General features: G+C 38.1%; 1 protein-coding gene across 3 annotated transcripts; it reads right to left on the bottom strand.

Moving 5' to 3' along the window:
* Window positions 1-65: 65 nt before the first annotated feature.
* ptpn2b (protein tyrosine phosphatase non-receptor type 2b) lies at window positions 66-17698 on the bottom strand. Of its 3 annotated transcripts, XM_047384080.1 has the most exons (11): window positions 17445-17698; window positions 14934-15024; window positions 14731-14831; window positions 12165-12263; window positions 10847-10984; window positions 9219-9428; window positions 7839-8000; window positions 5179-5387; window positions 3604-3699; window positions 1044-1137; window positions 66-809 (listed from the first exon to the last, which is right to left on the bottom strand). In XM_047384080.1, the coding sequence occupies exons 1-10, from the start codon at window positions 17529-17531 to the stop codon at window positions 1089-1091; spliced, it is 1242 nt and encodes a 413-aa protein (XP_047240036.1). In that variant the 5' UTR covers window positions 17532-17698; the 3' UTR covers window positions 66-809; window positions 1044-1088. The 3 variants fall into 3 exon arrangements, with proteins under 3 accessions (XP_047240036.1, XP_047240037.1, XP_047240038.1); XM_047384081.1 differs by lacking the exon at window positions 1044-1137 and having other exon boundaries at window positions 17445-17697; XM_047384082.1 differs by lacking the exon at window positions 14934-15024 and having other exon boundaries at window positions 17445-17695.
* Window positions 17699-18915: the final 1217 nt, after the last annotated feature.

Genomic DNA, 18915 nt, shown 5'->3' with positions numbered 1-18915 from the left:
ATTGTTTGGCTGGAATTGAGGCATGTATATTTTGCTTTAAAATAAATAAAAGAAAAACGCAGATGTGTAGTTAGACTAAATACCAGTTTTATTTTGAGCTTACACTCTAAATAAATTTAAGACAAATTCATTTTCAAAAGGAGAACAAGTCATGTGTTTTCTGCAGCATTAAGATCTGTAACATAAGCTCTTCATTTCTCTTTACAAGCAAAAAATATCTTTTAATACACATCTTTAAAGAACAGTACTTTGTACATCATTGAAATATCTTCATGCCACTGTATTGTGGGTGTAGGCAGTACTCATAACTAACCCCACGTCACCTTAAAAACTTCAAGTAGTTTTTCATTTTTTTAATAAAAAATAGAACCTCTCGTTTTTGCCTCAGAAAAATGTTTTTTCTCCAAAAATACATGTATGAACAGCATTACAAATTGGCAATGCGTACCCCCTACTTTCTGTCTTACAAGAGGCCAGAATGCAACAATAAAAGCAAAACAAGAGAAAAAGCAGGACTAACAGAGGCTGAGGTGAGGTCTGAGGAGGGGGTTTAAAGCTGCTGTGTGAATGTCAAAGTGTCTGCTGTAAACAGTTCAGAGAGGAAATGGGGAAAACCTGAGGTGGGTTTTGGCTGAAGGCGAGTTTTGCTGAAAACATGGTGCTTGGCTAGACTAAAACCATCAAAAAACACGAAGAGGAAGAGCACAGAGGTTTGGCAGGGTCGAGCGCTGGAGTTCCCTGCCGAGGCTGGCTTCGCTGCCGGAGCTGAAGTCAGGTATAGAGCTGGTTAGCAGTCACTGGTTTTCACCCTGTCACGAGACACAAAATGGGAAAGAAATTCAGAAAACAGTGATGTTTCCGATTTCTGTGTTGAATCAATTGTGCTATCATATTAGACAAATCAATGCATTAAAAGAAGCATTTCACACTGCTTAAACAGAAGCAAACCCACCCAGTGCTGCAGATTATCCTATCATGTTCATTTGGATTTTCTACGACAGGCTGACACAAAGTAGCGCATAATTGTGAAGAAAATGGGACACCTGGTTTTGCATTAGTATTCAGCCCAGTATTTTATGCCAGATGCATCAACGTCGGTAGCGTTGGTTTCTACTGTGTGAGGCCCGCAAAGAGCTTCTAAACAAAGAGAAAAAAGGTGACAACTGCTTAAACAGTGATCACCTTTCAGGTAGTTGTACATATATTCAGACACAGATGGGCACATTTGCTTGAGATTACCAGAGAAAAACAGATGCTTTTGTCCTTTAGTTACCCCGTGCATGTAGAGCAGAAGACAGGATACAATCCAGGAACAGAAATCTGTCAGGAATCCCTGATGAGCACCATTACAGGTATCTGTTTGTGAAAACCTAACTAATAAAAAGCTCAATGTCTTTTTAACTGAGATCTATTGAAAACTGAGATCTGAAATCTAACTGCAGTCTTGCTTAAAACTATCATTTCAACCTTTATTATTGACATTTAGAGGCCTGGACAGTTCAAAGATTAATACTGATGTGAATGTACCGGTATTAGTATTTTCTATGTAGCGCCAAATAGGGCTGCATGATATTAGTAAAGCATGTGATAGTGTCGGTGTAATGCGCTACTTTGTTTATTATAGCTGGTATGGTGGCTAATAGCTTTAGATTGCCTGATGTGGATTACTAAATTTAAATCTAAGCTGTTTGGATTATTTCAAACAACCTTTATTCTGTTGGTCGAGTTTTTGCTCTTCACTGAGCTGATCAGCAACCACTTTATAAACATGGCTAAATGAGAAACTGCATTAAATAAAATGTGCATTTTTGACACTTTTATGTGCACTTAAAAAAAAACAACAACTTGTAAATAGAGAAAACGGCATAATTCAAAGATTTAAAATCTGCCTCTTATTTACCTCCTGGAGGGTGAAAATATACGCAGCAATCAGATTTTAGTAGTCGATTTTAAAGCCCTATAATGTAGGATCACTGATGTTCAAACATTACAATAAAGCTGAGAAATATTATGGGATGACAAGAGGGGTTGGTTTTGCAATTTTTTAACAAATGTTAAACATTTTGCCCTTCTTTCTGATTTTGGTTGAATTTTACCAACTAAAATGGAGTCGTCTACTGAGGGACGTCTCATACGGACCATGAGTCAATTTAAAATAACTTTCTATAAGCCACTCACAGTCAACTGTAAGAAAATGTGATTTTATGACTCCAGTAAAGAATACTTACTAGCAGGAGATAACTTCTATAAAAGCCAACTGGTCCAAACATTGGATTTCAAATCATAAGATACATCTAAATCAAATCTCAGATTTAAGCATTTACATGATTATTTATTTCCATAATTTATGAAAAGGCTTTAAGGTTCTTTGATGGATACAAAGTAGAAATAGGAAGGGCTAATATGTCAATGCAAAGGTAAGAAATGAAGGTCTGAATAGGCACAGAGGGACTTGGACTCAGAACAGAGCTAACAAACAAAGACGAATCTAAAAATATATATTTTTTTGAAATCATACATTTGTAACTCCAGAAAGCAGCTGATGCAGTTTAGGCTAAAAATGCCGAGACTCAACAAACTACATCTCTGAAAGTCAGAAGCAGAAAAGACAAGAAAAAAAAAACAAACAAGTGATTTCTTTAAAAAAATGACCTCCTTCTACAAATTATGTCTTTTCCACAACTATATTGTAGATTCTCTGCCAGCCACAGCACTGAACCTGTTCTTTCACATTAATTCTGATAAGAAGCTGTACCACAATTACAATATTCCTGCGTTTGACTCCGAACACATATTTACATCTTTCATTGGTTTAGTTCAGCCTGACATTTCAGTTTCAAACAGCATTAACCACAAGTGAACACAAATACACACACCATGCTGAAGTGCAGCCACAATCATCAACTCCAAACCACAAAGTCACACCAACACACACACCTCCAGGTACATAAGTGGGCGATCTTTTTCACAAGTTCCTCCTCTAAATGTGCTCTTCGTGGCCGTTTCTGTCTCAGAGGGGAGTAAAGACAGGCTGCCCCCCACCGGACAGGCCGGCTCTTGTCATGTGCAGCAAATACACCCCAAACTGTCCAGGAAAACCACAACAGGAGAGTGAGACCTGATCAGAAATGACTGCAGTTTCATGTCGTTCTTACTGGAACACCGCTGACATGTCACACAACAAAGGGAGGCTTCTCAGAAGTGACTTAGAAGCTGTGCTGTCACCGGAGAAAAGTGCTTCATCAGTTCTAACTGTAAGTCTTTAGAGGGCAACAAGACAAAGACGCCAGTAAACTAGGCTGAAGAAATCATGTCTGGATGCTTTCTTCAGCAAATAATTCACTGAAAAAGTATTTTGTGTTCACAAAATACAAATCTGCACAACATATATTCTCCTTTCCTGTTTTCCTGCAAACTAAAAGGCAAGAAAGTGTTGCAGATTTTACATTATGCACTTCTTTTAACAGATATGATGGACAGGATCTCACAGTCCACATATTTGTATATCTAACTTTGCACTGCAAATTCATCTGAAGTTGCACAGGGTTATAAATGAATATGCGTGAGAAATAACAAGCAGTTTAAACCTCAACAAGTAATCACCTTTTTCTCTTCCTCTCCGAGTCAGTTGTCCTGGACTTGCCTTGAGGTGTTTTGGTGTTGCCAGATTTGGAGATACTGTCTTCTCTGCGTCTTTTGCTGCGTAAAAAAATGAAAGATTTGTTTAGCGCCATCTTTCTAGTAACTTATGCACAGAACACACCAGATCTGAGCTTTCACATGCATTTAACTGCTTTAACAGCTTCAAAATATCCTAGATGGACCTTTTTCTTTTATTACTTGGAAGTGTTACGCACAGAGTCCTGTATGGGTACCTTGAATAATTGCCAATGTGTATTTTGTACAACTGATCCTATTTAGCCAATTTAAAGATTCAGAAACCTTTTAAAATGATCAATGATTATTTCTTATCTTAATGTGAACTGTTTTTTTATTGAATAGATCGATTGCATGTTTGAAACCTTCAGTGTGTAAACAGCTTCAACCTGGAGATAGTTTTATCGACAAGGAAAGACTGGTGTGTCTCTTGTCAAAAGGATGTGGTAGAAAAGAAAATATCTAAATCCATTTTTCTTATAGGTTGTCTATTATGGCTCCCGCATTGTCCAGTCAGCTTCTAATTGGCTGATCAACACGTCTTGACGACTCCTTCTCTAGAACAGTTTTGTCTGACTTAGCTGCCTGATTAAGTTTGAGATTCGGGAGTGATAATTTTAGTTAGCATTTTACGCTTTGCTACATTAAAATAACGACGTTTCGTTTGTTGTTTTTCCTTCATAACACGCAGTTCTGAATCCAAAAGGAGGAGACCCCTCAGGGTTTGCAATGAGCTAAACCAGAACCAACAGCCTTTGTGTCTTTTAGTTACATTCAGCCAGAATAACAGCTCTTACACCAAGTCCAGCCTAGTTGAGGCGAGAAACGAGACTGGGGAAACCGACTGAATCACAGTCAAAGTCCTGATACAGAACCATAGAGGAGGCACTTTTTATTTCCTGGTTTATAGTAGTAACTGGTAGGAGAAGCTGATGTTTCAAAGGTGGTCCCGAAACTCTGTATTCTTGAAATAACATTAGATATAACTCAAAAATTAGCCTGCAAAACTCTTTCTCTAAACTCATAAGAGACAAGTAAACCTTGGAGAAAAGATTCAACTTTTAATCAGTTTAATTTTCCTTTCTTAAACAGAAAACTATAAATTTTCCATGTTGCATCAATCTTTCAGTGAGATGTATATATTTTTTCTACTTTCAAGTTTCGCTTCTTTGAATTTTAATTAGTAAATATTAGAGCGTAGACAGCTTAATTATAAATAGTTCTTCATAACGTTTATTACCAGTTCCTGATGTTTTTTCAAATAATCCTTAATTGAAGAGCGGTAAATTCCATTGATTCTAAATACATTTTTATGAAATAAATGTAAAGAATCCATTTGATTTGTTAAATTAAGAAACTAAAGATCATTCAGTAGGGAGTTAAAGTTGATCCTTCAGACTGATTTTTCCTAAAGTATTATTTCCATTAATATATTTTAACACAGTTCATGACTAAATACTTGATAAGGACTAAATGTCAATGATCGCTGTTAGTTTCTATAGCCAGACTTATTATACTGACTGTGTTGTGCTGCCATCCAGCTCCTGTTCCTTGCAGGAAGACTGCGTTGGTACTTTGCTGTCCTGTCTGTAATCTTCTGTCTCCTCCTGCTGACCTCCTCTTTGGGTCCCATTGTACCGCTCTGGAGGACACCGGGCCTGAGGCTCAGATGAGGGCGGAGTTCCCAAGGATGGTTCCTGATCTTCCTCAGACAATTCACGCCATCGGTTCTACCGGTAGAGAAGTATGGAAACAAGAAAGGGAGAGGCATTCATTTAAATAGCATTTGTAAGCACCCAGGTGACAAATCAGGATACGATCTCATAGATGGGTGCTATTTTTCATTACATTTGGTTCCTGCCACAGCAGTGACAACAGAGCAAGGCTCTGCTTGGCAATGCTAGCATGATTTTTGCATGCTAGCATTGAGAGAAAGTCAGGTACTACAACTTCCCTATTAGGTCAGGGTCACTGCATGTTCTACAGGTCCTTCTCAAAATATTAGCATATTGTGATAAAGTTCATTATTTTCCATAATGTCATGATGAAAATTTAACATTCATATATTTTAGATTCATTGCACACTAACTGAAATATTTCAGGTCTTTTATTATCTTAATACGGATGATTTTGGCATACAGCTCATGAAAACCCAAAATTCCTATCTCACAAAATTAGCATATCATTAAAAGGGTCTCTAAACGAGCTATGAACCTAATCATCTGAATCAACGAGTTAACTCTAAACACCTGCAAAAGATTCCTGAGGCCTTTAAAACTCCCAGCCTGGTTCATCACTCAAAACCCCAATCATGGGTAAGACTGCTGACCTGACTGCTGTCCAGAAGGCCACTATTGACACCCTCAAGCAAGAGGGTAAGACACAGAAAGACATTTCTGAACGAATAGGCTGTTCCCAGAGTGCTGTATCAAGGTACCTCAGTGGGAAGTCTGTGGGAAGGAAAAAGTGTGGCAGAAAACGCTGCACAACGAGAAGAGGTGACCGGACCCTGAGGAAGATTGTGGAGAAGAGCCGATTCCAGACCTTGGGGGACCTGCGGAAGCAGTGGACTGAGTCTGGAGTAGAAACATCCAGAGCCACCGTGCACAGGCGTGTGCAGGAAAAGGGCTACAGGTGCCGCATTCCCCAGGTCAAGCCACTTTTGAACCAGAAACAGCGGCAGAAGCGCCTGACCTGGGCTACAGAGAAGCAGCACTGGACTGTTGCTCAGTGGTCCAAAGTACTTTTTTTCGGATGAAAGCAAATTCTGCATGTCATTCAGAAATCAAGGTGCCAGAGTCTGGAGGAAGACTGGGGAGAAGGAAATGCCAAAATGCCAGAAGTCCAGTGTCAAGTACCCACAGTCAGTGATGGTCTGGGGTGCCGTGTCAGCTGCTGGTGTTGGTCCACTGTGTTTTATCAAGGGCAGGGTCAATGCAGCTAGCTATCAGGAGATTTTGGAGCACTTCATGCTTCTATCTGCTGAAAAGCTTTATGGAGATGAAGATTTCATTTTTCAGCATGACCTGGCACCTGCTCACAGTGCCAAAACCACTGGTAAATGGTTTACTGACCATGGTATCACTGTGCTCAATTGGCCTGCCAACTCTCCTGACCTGAACCCCATAGAGAATCTGTGGGATATTGTGAAGAGAACGTTGAGAGACTCAAGACCCAACACTCTGGATGAGCTAAAGGCCGCTATCGAAGCATCCTGGGCCTCCATAAGACCTCAGCAGTGCCACAGGCTGATAGCCTCCATGCCACGCTGCATTGAAGCAGTCATTTCTGCAAAAGGATTCCCGACCAAGTATTGAGTGCATAACTGTACATGATTATTTGAAGGTTGACGTTTTTTGTATTAAAAACACTTTTATTTTATTGGTCGGATGAAATATGCTAATTTTGTGAGATAGGAATTTTGGGTTTTCATGAGCTGTATGCCAAAATCATCCGTATTAAGACAATAAAAGACCTGAAATATTTCAGTTAGTGTGCAATGAATCTAAAATATATGAATGTTAAACTTTCATCATGACATTATGGAAAATAATGAACTTTATCACAATATGCTAATATTTTGAGAAGGACCTGTATAGCTGGACTTTCACAGTGGACCTCAAAGACACTCTCTACTCTTTTAAAGGTGACGTTGCAGTGGGAAAAGCGGGCGCTCCATGTAAGGAATTGAGAACCTTTTTTTTGGATCATAAATGCAGGCTAAAGTCCTCGACTCAGATGTTTGAGTTTGATTCCCGACCACGGGCCATTCGCTGCATGTCATGCTCTTCTCTCTCTGCCCTTTGTCTTGTCAAGCTACTAAATAATTAAGGTCATTAGTGCCACAAAATCTGTAAAACATAATAAAAAGATCCAAAAATCCTATTGGGCCTAAGCCAAAGATGCAGGAGATTTCAAATGTAATGTTTCGGGTGAGGTAAAAAAATGTTGCCGAATTGTTCACATCGTGGCTACCTTGACACATTTGACCAAACTGTTTATATATGTACTTCAAACTAAAACGCACTGATATAAGATAGTATTTATCATTTTAAAAGAACTTCCAGCAAACCAGCAAATCAAAACTAAATGTCTCAAATTTTACATATGATTAAAAGGCAGATTAAAAGCAAAAACCTGAAAGTGAAACTGATTGTGAGTTGAGGTAGCATTACTCCTACCTGCACAGACGAGTCCCCCATGATGAATTTGGCTCCTTCAAGGACAGCCATGTAGGAAAAGCGCAGCTGTTCGGGAGTCTGGATCAGACCCATGCGGTACTTCCTCATCTTCAACAGGATGTTTTTGATGTCCACTGATAAGGGCTCTTTCCTTTTGTCCATCTAGTAAAGTGAGGGGGAAAAAAACAAAACAACTTGGCTCAGCTTTGATGAAGGAACTCTCTCTGGTGATTTCCTGATCTTCTCCGTTTCTCTTCATTGTTTAACCAGGAACTCTCAGATGAATGTGGATTTCTCATTTGTCTTTGCTTTTCTCAGAACCAGAAACTTGATAAGAGAACCATGCAAAACAAAAACATGACATAGAGACCAACGAACACACCAGACAGGTCAGGGACAAAATTGTAGAGAAATTTAAACCAAGATTGGGTTAGGAAACAATATACCAAGCTTTGGACACGGTTTAATCCATCATCTGAAAATGGAAATAGTATGTCACAACAGCAAACCAACCTATACTTGGCCGTTCATCTGAATCAACAGGCCTAGCAAGGAGAACAGTAATCGGATAAGTATCCAAGAGGCCCATGATAACGCTGGATGAGCTGTATTGAGCCAAAGCTGTTGACAAATAGTAGTTATGAAATCTATAAAATGGCCCAAAATCCAAGCCTAAATTTGAACTGGATGCTCATATGCGCTCTCCGTCCAATCTGACTGATCTGGAGATGTTTTGTATAGTAGAATGAGTGAGAATTTTAGTCTCTGAATGTGCAAAGCTAATACCCCATAACACTTGCAGCGGTAATTGAAGCAAAGGTTTTTCTAAGCACTACCTTTAATCACATTTGTTTTTACTAAGTATGATTGAGATTTGGTTTAAGGTACTTCGAGTACAAATTCACACTTCAAACTGAATAAAAACTTTGCGTGTTTCCGGCAATTGCATGGCATATTTAATTACTTGATTTCCATGCGTGTGACCATGTGTTCAGAAAAGGCCCGATTGGCCTTGATATTGAATACACCGATTACAAAACGGGCTGTTTGTTCCATTTTAAAAGAACAGGAAAGATTAACTCAAATACTGACATTTAAAGAAGGAACTCTGAACTTTTATTACCAAGTTAAACTTCAGCTATGGGTTAAAACTTCCCACACAAAGATAAATGTCTGGTTTTCCAACTTCTTATGATTTAGGAAAACTTGATTTAGGAAAATATATTTTTTGCTGGCAGTTTTCAAGCACATAAGACACACATGGCACCTTATATTCCTATTAAAAAACAAATCAACACTTTATAAGATGGATAAAATAAAAACATCACATTTTTACCCTCAGAAGACTTTTAGAACGAAGTGGCAAGCACATGTACTTACAAGGACGAGGCATGTGTCTACTAATGAGAACGTCCCGGAGCGTCCAATCCCAGCACTGCAGTGCACCACAGACGGTCCATGATCCATCCCCAAAGCTCCGGATTCCCGCACTTTGAAGAGGAAGTTTAGGAAGGATGCCGGGGATTCGGGGACACCGAAATCGGGCCACGTGGTGTAGTGAAAGTGATAGAGCTCTCTCTTTTCCCCCGTCTGAGAAAGGGAGACAAACGTGGCTGAAGTTAGAAGCAGGGAAATTACAAACTGCTGCACATTTGCACTGATTCTGCCGGTGCTAAATTTCCCATCACTACGTGTGAAATGTGTTTAACTGAAGAAATGTTTCAGTTTCTGTTCACAAAACCAACATCTGGCAAAGAACTACAAAAATGTTTTAAAAGGCAAGACAAACGTTTGCTTCAATGTTGGCCCTGTGATCAACTTAGTGTCTCTAGCATTGAACACAAGCCATTTACTTTTTATTGGGAATTTATGACAAATATAGATGTCAACTGAACAGGTGAAAGCAAATGTACACCTAGCATTTTAACCCCATTAGTCAGACACCCCTAAATAAAATCCAGTGCAACCAACTGCCTTTAGATGCCATCTAGGTAGTAAATAGAGTCCACCTGTGTGTAATATTTGTTAAGGAGCATTAGTGATCAAACAGCATCTCAATGGCTGAGGAACAAAACAGACAGGTCAGGGAGAAGGTTGTGCAGAAGTTTAAAGCAGAACTGGGTAAAAAAAAACAAATCCCAAGCTTTCCCATGAGCACTTTCCAATCCCTCATCTTAAAATGGGAAGAAAACGGCATCACTGCAAACCTGCCAAAGCGTAGTTGTCCATCTAAATTGAAAGGACAGGCAAGGAGAACATTTCTTAGACAAGCAGCCAAAGATGCCCATGGTAACCCTGGAGGAGCTGCTGAGATCCACAGCTCAGATAGTGGAATCAGTTAAAAGGGAAATCTGCCATTTAAGGAAGATGGACAATCTGCAGCAAGCAATGTAGGAGACACTGTGGAAGAAAGTATGTTGGTCAGATGACACCAAAAATTGTAACTTCTGGGTAGCATGCAAGATGTTTGCCAGAAAACTAACGCTGCACATCATTACTCCGAACACACCATCCACACTTTAAAGCATGGTGGTGGTAGCATCGTGTGTTTCTCAGCAGGTACAGAGGAGTTGGTCAGAGCTGGACGGAGCTAAATAAGGGAGGAAACCTGTTATAGGCTGAAAAAGGCTCAAAACATGGGAAGACGTTCACCTTCTGCTTTGTTAGTCCATCACATAAAATCCCTACAAAACACATTGACGGTAGTTATTTTAACGCAGCAAAGTGAAAAAGAGGAATGGATATTTTAAATAGTTAAAACCCGTATGCAATGGCACCTAAACCAGGGGAAAAGTAGGACAGAATATTAAATATCGTAAAGTTATTAAGAACTTTCTGGTTAGACCACTTAAATGTTTCACTTAAATCATAACTGCACTGTTTTATTATCTACAGGACAATTGCACAACAATGAATCCCTCCTAAAAAGGTTCGGAAAACACAGCCCGTGTTTTCATACTTGGATTAATGCAAGTTAAAAATGTGTGCTAAATAAAACCGCAGCCTACGTTAATATTCTGTAGCTGCAACACTCTGGTGGTGTAGTAAGACTTGGTGTCTTCTGACAACAGCGTGACCAAGAAACGCGTGTCCCTGAAGGCCATCTCTCTCTCCTCCGCCGTCGGCCAGTACTGGGCACACTTCTCCTGTTACAGAAAGAAAACACAAAAAAAGGAGGTAAAAAATTGGGAATTGTGCAAAATAAAAGTAAACACCTGACTAAAATATATGCTGACATCCAACAGGAGGATGGTTTAACTTTTAGCAAAGAGAGAAAACTATTAAATCAAGCAATGCCAAAAACAACAGAAGTTCTTTTTTGTGATATCTGCACAAACCTACATCTACCCAACTACACCTACAAATAAAACTATTCGACACAAACAGATGGTGGTCTGAAAATGTGCAATCATTTTTAACATTTTTGTTGGAATAAAAACTCATGGCTTTTATCAGACACGTGACAGGAATATGAACACTCAAAAGGTTACATTATTCAAGAAACCTTGTTGCTGAAAAACCAGAGACGACAAAGAGCTTGTTTTTGCTTTCATAGGTTCACTAGGTGCTTTTTATCTTCCAAGAAACAGTCAGCAAGCAAATCTCATGATACAGCGAGATCCAATTCAGCTGCTTTACTGAGAAAGAGAGGTCACAGCTGTGCTGCCTGTAAGAGGTTTTTTGGGGAATTTAATCTGCACAACGCAGGATCACTGGAGTTACAGGGCTAAAAGGTCAGCTTTCATTGCAGATTCACCACAATAATCTGACAAAGTGTTCATAAAAACATGATTCTTTTACACTTTTTTGACAAATTCTAGACTTTTCCACAATCTAGTGTGAGATCTCAGTCCATTTCTGGACCATTTTATAGTAGAGAAATAAGCGATGGACGGATGGATGGATGGAGTTGTAGTCTGTATATGTGGCACTTTAAAGGAAGATTATTTCACCCTAAAACTTTAACATGATCATTAACTTTTAAAGCTGTTGTAAACTAGGTTTATATGAATCATGTTTATTATCATCACAAAACAACAATAATGAGCTCTATCAGAGTAGAGAAACAGCTGGGTAATACAGGTGGTAAAACACTGAGACGGTAACCTGAAGCTGATCCTGGCCATGATAGGAACTACTGCTTGCAACCATGTCATAAAACAGGATCATAGCAGCTTCCAGTTTTCAGAATCCCAGCATGGACAAAGTGAAAAGTGTGTGACCAGCCATATTGTGGTCTATGTAGCATTTCAGCACGTGTCTGAGAATAGGTGCTAAATACTTTGCTCTGACAAAGCCATTTTCTTTTTTTCATCCTGTACTCACTGATCCTTTCTCTATGACCCTGTTGAGCATGATGACCGCCTTTGTCTTCTGCTCCCAGATCATGAGCCAAAAGTGGCCGCAAGTGTTCCTGAGGGGACCCTGTGGACAAAATAAACAGCATAGTTGCAGGATTTGTGTTTCCAATAAGCAACATCATTAACCACTAGTTAGCTGCTTAACATGAAGCAGCAGCCTTTTCACTTAATGCACATTTTCAGTAGCTTCTCTGTTTCTACTGCATATACAAGGGTAAAAATAGATTACCTGGGCAGACATTTAGCTAAAAAAAAAAGTACAGACAAAAAATACATACTTCTACTATTACCCTGAGCCTATCAGAGAAGAGCTTTGTCCAGGGAACTTGCTAAGCACTTTACAATGGCTGAATTTATATTCAGACATTCGGCTCAGATTGGCTGAGAATTTTATTTCAACCATCCTAATTTAAACCCAGCTATGGAAGTATTACTTTTTGTTAAACTGAAATAGATTTTTTTTTTTTTTTTTTATTGCAGAATTTACCTTTTAGCGGTCAAAGCAATATTTTAGGGATTTGCATAAACCGCACTGAAGTAGAAATGAACAAACACATCCCCCAGTGAAGATTAATGGTTCATGATAATTAGGTTTTGCTGGATAAAGGTTCAGAGTAGCACGGTTGAAAGATGACTTATGCAAAAAGACAGTTACTGAAAGGTCATGAACCACACCACAGCTGAAGCTTCAGACCACTTGAGATTAATAATATTCATCTCAAGATATTATCTTAAAAATACATGCTATCGTTCAAATATATCTTCTACTAAATGACCATTAAACCTAGTTTTGAAAAAAGGTATTAAAGAAATCTTTTTTCCACAGCAGGATAGCGACGGAGATAGAAAATTACTGCCTTATTTTTGTACGATTCTACTAAAAGAGAAACATTTTTTATTTCCTTTCACAGCTTGTATTGTGTTTAATTTCAGTGTGTACTGAACTCTTAACACATTTTCACACACCACAAATGACTCATCTCAGAAGAATGCACAAATGTTGAAAACATCTAAAAAAAAAAAAAAAAAAAAAGCCACCAAACTTTGTCGGGTTTCCTGACATTATATGAAGCATTTCACATTGATCTGATATTTGAATGACGTCGTTAATTCAAAATAGTTTTACAAGAATGTAATCCACAATAGCTGACAGAAACGTGACGTCTTGGTCTCACAAAGTTGATCTGAAAAATGTTTAGCTTTAAATTAAAAAGGTAGAGATAATATTAAGCGATTGGAGGAGTAAAAAACAAATAGCTTCGTTTCAGTGTACTACGGTCACCAAGCTACAATTTAAATGTTTCTTATCCTTTCTGAGTTGGATAATGGAAATACGTTAACTACATAAGTCATATTAGAAAGTATTACAGAGATCTTCTCGTCTGTCAAGTTCGAATGTTTTCCATTTCTATTTTCCGCTTCAGTCTTAAGTAACGATTAAATCCGTTTTGCCACTGTTGATCATATCCGATTCGCTGCCAGGATTATATTCTACAAGCTGAATGTCGGTCAGCGCTGCAGTTAAGCTAATCTATCCATCTCCAGTTCACAACTTTAACTGTTCCTGGTTGATGCAGGGCATTTTTCAAGTTATATATTAATAATAGAGACGCAACAATAAGCCTGTTTGTGGCCTATTACGGTTCCTGGTTTTCCTTGATGTCGCACATCGATTCCAAGGTTTTTTTCTCCCTCCATAAAACGTCTAAAAAGCATTAGAGAAATACATTTCTGGAAATTCAATATTGGAGGTTACAGTTTTGAATCCAAGATAAAGTGATGAATTTACAAGATGACTTTTATTTATGCATCAAAGTGTAAGCCTCCAACCTTTATTTGATTGGTTAAACTCTAAACTGTGAATTAAAGTACATGCTGATAGTTAAAGTGCCTAAAAGGTGGTGGGAGTTATTAGTTTTGATGCATTTAATGAGAGATAAAAAAAGAAAGTAAATAAATAAACAAATGAAAAACATTTGTACATATTTGACCTTTGACTGATCAGAGTCAGTCAATGGAAATCTTTCTGTTTGGTTGATAAATTGGTTCATTAATGTAGTAAATAAGTAATTATCATAAAACTAATCAGCAGTTATCATTTGTTAGTCAACCTTTAACATAAAATCTATTTTATTGCTTCCAAATGAGAACATTACTGCTACATTATTTTCTTGGACTAACCAAAACAATGCATGCTTATGTCATTTCTGCAAATGCACAGTGTGTGTGTAAGGGAAAGGAAAGGCCAGGGGCACAAACATACGGGAAACTTTCGTGGTAAACGTCTTTTTGCTGATTCTTTGGAATAGCTGTTCAAAAGGTCTGCAAAACAGTCAGTAGTGAAGATATGTGTAAAGAGGTCTACAAATCTGTGAAGTAACTGTATTGTTAGAGAATTTGAGATTACTGCTTTGAAAAAAAAAAGCCCGAACATTTGAACCTTTGTTCTAGTAATAAACTGTTCTTTGATAACTACACAGATTTTTTTTTTTTTTTTGCTTAACTGTTACCAGTGCTATTATTTTACTTGCCTGTGTTAAAATATAACTTCTCTGGGCGTCTTCCATCAACACCAGACTTGCATTGATGTAGTCGTTCTCTGTGTTCTCCAGCTTGACCCGACTGTGATCGACTGCAGGGAGGAGGGGAGAGAAAAACAATATTACCTTACAACAGGTTGTAAATTGACAGATGTAGTTGGAGATTTGGACAAGCAACGCGAATGTTTACCCACATGGACTGACATCTCTGTATCTGTTTCGGTTGCGATTTTCTGGATATTTTGCCACCTTGTAAGAGCACTCGTGGGACTGATTCCTGATTTCCTGGAAAGCAGAACAATGGCTTAAAACTGGGGAACACTAAACCAAATAAGGCACCATAATTTACTTTATCAATAATGGGGGTTTTGTCCCACTACTTTTAGAAATAGCTTTATTTTTTCCCAGTTTATTTAGATGCAAAGCAACACTGCCAAATATAAGACCAGGCAGACATTCTAAACTAGCATTTATGAAGATAAATATCCACACAAACTTTAGTGAACTTTTACTGTTAGGAGCTTTTATTAAATGGGTTTTCGTGGTATTCATGTTCACTCTTCAGACTTCTCTATGGCACTTTTTTCACCACACGGCACAGGAAAAGTACCCCATCCTCCCATGAACACCCGTGGCTCCATCAAATAATATAAGAAAACGTCACCATCAGCGAGCCTCTGATTGCTATTTCTGCTCTAATTTCTGAATGTGTGATGACACTACTAGCTGCGCTACCCCCTTAACAATACGGTTTTATTTTCTATTGTGGGTTGCAGTTTAAAAGCCACATTTTGTCTTGTGCTGTTTTTAAAGGATATACATATATTATAAAATACCAAACAGGAATATTTGACTGAAAAAGGGGTTATAACACATCAATTAAGTGGCATTTATTTTACCTAGGAAAATGGTAGAACATTTGAATGGTCATGCCAAGACCATACCATAAATCTCTTAATGCTCTTTCAAATGAAATTGTGTGGACATACTATTCTATCTAAATATTTACAGTTTGTTGTACACTTATAAATTTTTAGTCCCTGATCTTTCATTTTTTTGCACTAGCAGCACTAGTGGCCTTCATTTTGCTTCTTTTTCCAAAGTCAGCAGATAGGAAGTGGGGTGGAGAGAGGAGGAAGACATGCAGCACAGGTCTCCGGGATCGGGGTTTGAACCCAGCACGACTGCGTCAAGGACTGAGGCCTCCGTATATGCGTCACTCTCTAATACTACGCCACGCCCCAAGTCACTGATCCGTAATGTTATTTTTAATCATGTTTTCTTTTTCCCCATCTGAAGCTGTGCTGCTACACGTCACTATACATGTCACACACTGGTTCAACAAAGTTCACACATTGTTGTGTAAACTCAATTAGATGACTTGACAAAATCGTCTGGGCTTCCTTAGACAGACAACCTTTTCACCAGTTAGCATTACAGTAGCACAATATATCACATCTCAATCGCTACAGCAGTGTGGATGTGTGCAATACTGAAATAGCAAAGCCGTATTTGATAGGCCATGAGTTTAAACTCTGATTGTTGATGTATTTTACCACTTGAATGGATTTTTACTGTCCATTGTGCTCACGAGAGTAAAAGAACTTAGTAATAAAGACCTTAAACCTCAAGGAGATTGGCGAGGACTGATAAAAATGACTCGGTCACTCCGGTTGTCAAGGGATTGTTGCCTGGCAGTGTCTACACCACGCTCAAGACAATACAGACTCTTCATGTGTTGTTCCATGCTCTTTATTAGCTTTGATGTTAACTGCATTGTTACACCCTCATTTGTAAGTCTGACAACTGAATAAACATGAACACAGAAAAAAAAGAGACAACAGTGGGAAAAATGGCTTTTAACCACAACTAATATTCACCATCTCATTATTTAACAATAATGTTTTTTCCTAATATGAATCCCTAAACCTTTACAGTACTGTACTTGAAGTTCCCCACAGGGACAAATAAAGGATTAATCTTTTCTATAATTAGGATCAAACTACAATACATTTCCTGGGATCTGGATGTCACTCCACTTTTGGACTGTGTCATATTGAGTTAAATTAAGATAAACTTAATTTAAACCAATTTGGATTCTATATAACTGGATGTACATTGGGCCTGTTTAACTCGTAGATTGCCTTGAAATGACATTTGTTGTGAATCGGCGCAATATAAATAAACTAAACTTAAACTAAATTATGCCATTAGTAACCCAGAAAAACTGGAAACCCAAATGCAACTTTTAATCTCTTCATTTTCAGGCTATATTTTGAACCTAAGGTGGTTGCTTAATAATCTTGATAAATATAAATAATCCATTAGTCAACGATGAAATTGTAAACAAAATGGGAAATGAGTACAATAACGAGGAGGAAATATTAATTCTAATTAACAGAGATAAACAAACGACGTCATATCAACGTTAAACGTGTAGAGTCTAGAAGGGGAAACATAATGCAGTTGAATACAAAGACCTAAACCCCATATGCCGAGTTTGAGCTTCGTGTCAAAAGACTAAGTTAATAGTACAGCGTCTTGGGAGACTTTATCTTCTCATCACACAAAGTTAGACATGTACCAAACAAAAAGTGAAAATATGACAGTAAACAACAGCGTCAGAGTCGGCGTAGGCAGCAAAATAAAATGCGCGCTCTCAATACTCACTGCTAGCTCCGTGCTAGCTATGCTAACATACTTACTGAGTAAAGCTTCTGCCACCGGCCTTTAGAGTCCATGTCTTCAAACTCTTGGTCCATTTTCACGGTGGCAGCGCCTGTCTGTTCCATCCGAAGCTGGTTTTGTTTCAATTTTTAACTTTCTACCTCATAACGTTGCCCGATTAAGACGAGTTTTAATCTAAGACTTGAGTGTCTGTGCTTTAGCAGCGGCTTCTGTCTGTGCCGACTGTTTGTCCGTTATGTGGTGAAGTTGTCATTCGGGAACAGCCCCGTGCGCATGCGCTGCTAAAAGTGTCTTTCTGGCTGTCACTTGGAATTGCGTTTAATTTCCGGGATTCAATTCATTTGGCTCCGTTCACCAACAAGAGTGTGTTCTTTCGACTGTCTTCAGTTTGGATGGCTTAAAGGGTTTGTATTAAACTTTTTTGTTGAGGTAATTATGTTAGTTTGGGTCATATTGTTTAAAACTATGGGGTAAAGATAAAGATTTATATGTAAAAAAAATCCACTTATCAAACCTGTATCTAACTGAAAAAATTGCTTCTTGGAATGGTTTTATAAAGATTTTTATATATAAATGTAAATGTACGAATAACTTTTCTTGTATTGTTTGGAGATATCTTCTATAAAATTACAGAAGCTTGTTGAAACTTCAGCAAAGAAGCTATCATTTACTATCAGTGCCTTTAATTTGCTTGATCTGCTACTCACTTTGTTAGTTTGTGCTGTAGAGACTGACATACAGCTAAAATAGTATGTGCCTGACAATTGTGTAATATAACACCCAAATAAAAGCAAAGAAAATTATTCCGGTTAATCTTGCAGATTAAGTCCATTAATATACTGTGTGTCAAAGCCAGCCCAAAGTACAAGCCAACTTTGTGATTGCTTAGGACTCCCTGCTGTTCAGAGGGCCCCAAGAGACTTGAATGACATGACACATTTACAAATGCACCAGCCAACTGACATGTTCAAACTGGGCACAGCAGGAAATGGTCCCAGATATGATTGTCTGGAAGTAACGCGATGACTCCAAGGTAATTGCCCTACAATATCTATTGAGACCCAGCAAAAAATCAACATCGACTGGCTCTCAAAAGTCTACAGACTTTGTTAAAACGACAGGGTTTTGTTATGTATACAAATAAAATTATGATATATTGTTTTGAAAACATTTTTTGCCTTTAATTTGACATTTATTTTCTATAATTTAACTGAAAAACAAATAAACCTCTTAGGGGTAAAAATATTTAAAAATGTAAAAAAATAAAAAATGTTAGTTATCATTCCAAAAAGTGTTTCAGTCTGCTTTGGTAGGAATCTGTCAGCATCCCACATTTTTATTTGGCAGTAGTTGCTTACCTCATGTAAATCTTTTAGATTGTGAAGACATTTCTTGTCCAAAGTCCTCTTCAGGAGATCCCACAGATTTTCTAGCTAATTTAGCTCTGTATTTTGATGAGCCCATTCCAAAATTTGATTTTTTTTTTTA

This window comes from Girardinichthys multiradiatus, chromosome 13, assembly GCF_021462225.1.
Source record: "Girardinichthys multiradiatus isolate DD_20200921_A chromosome 13, DD_fGirMul_XY1, whole genome shotgun sequence".
Lineage (NCBI taxonomy): Eukaryota > Metazoa > Chordata > Actinopteri > Cyprinodontiformes > Goodeidae > Girardinichthys > Girardinichthys multiradiatus.
This window is presented reverse-complemented; position numbering and strand designations above follow the sequence as displayed.

What these genes read in the sequence shown, in the direction of transcription:
- ptpn2b (XM_047384080.1), bottom strand. Translation starts at nt 17,531, where the DNA reads ATGGAACAGACAGGCGCTGCCACCGTGAAAATGGACCAAGAGTTTGAA. An exon ending in GAAGTTATATTTTAACACAG is followed by an intron (nt 12,264 to 14,730) that starts GCAAGTAAAATA and finishes TTTTGTCCACAG; the next exon opens with GGTCCCCTCAGGAACACTTG. An exon ending in TGGGGGACTCGTCTGTGCAG is followed by an intron (nt 5,388 to 7,838) that starts GTAGGAGTAATG and finishes CTCTACCGGTAG; the next exon opens with AACCGATGGCGTGAATTGTC.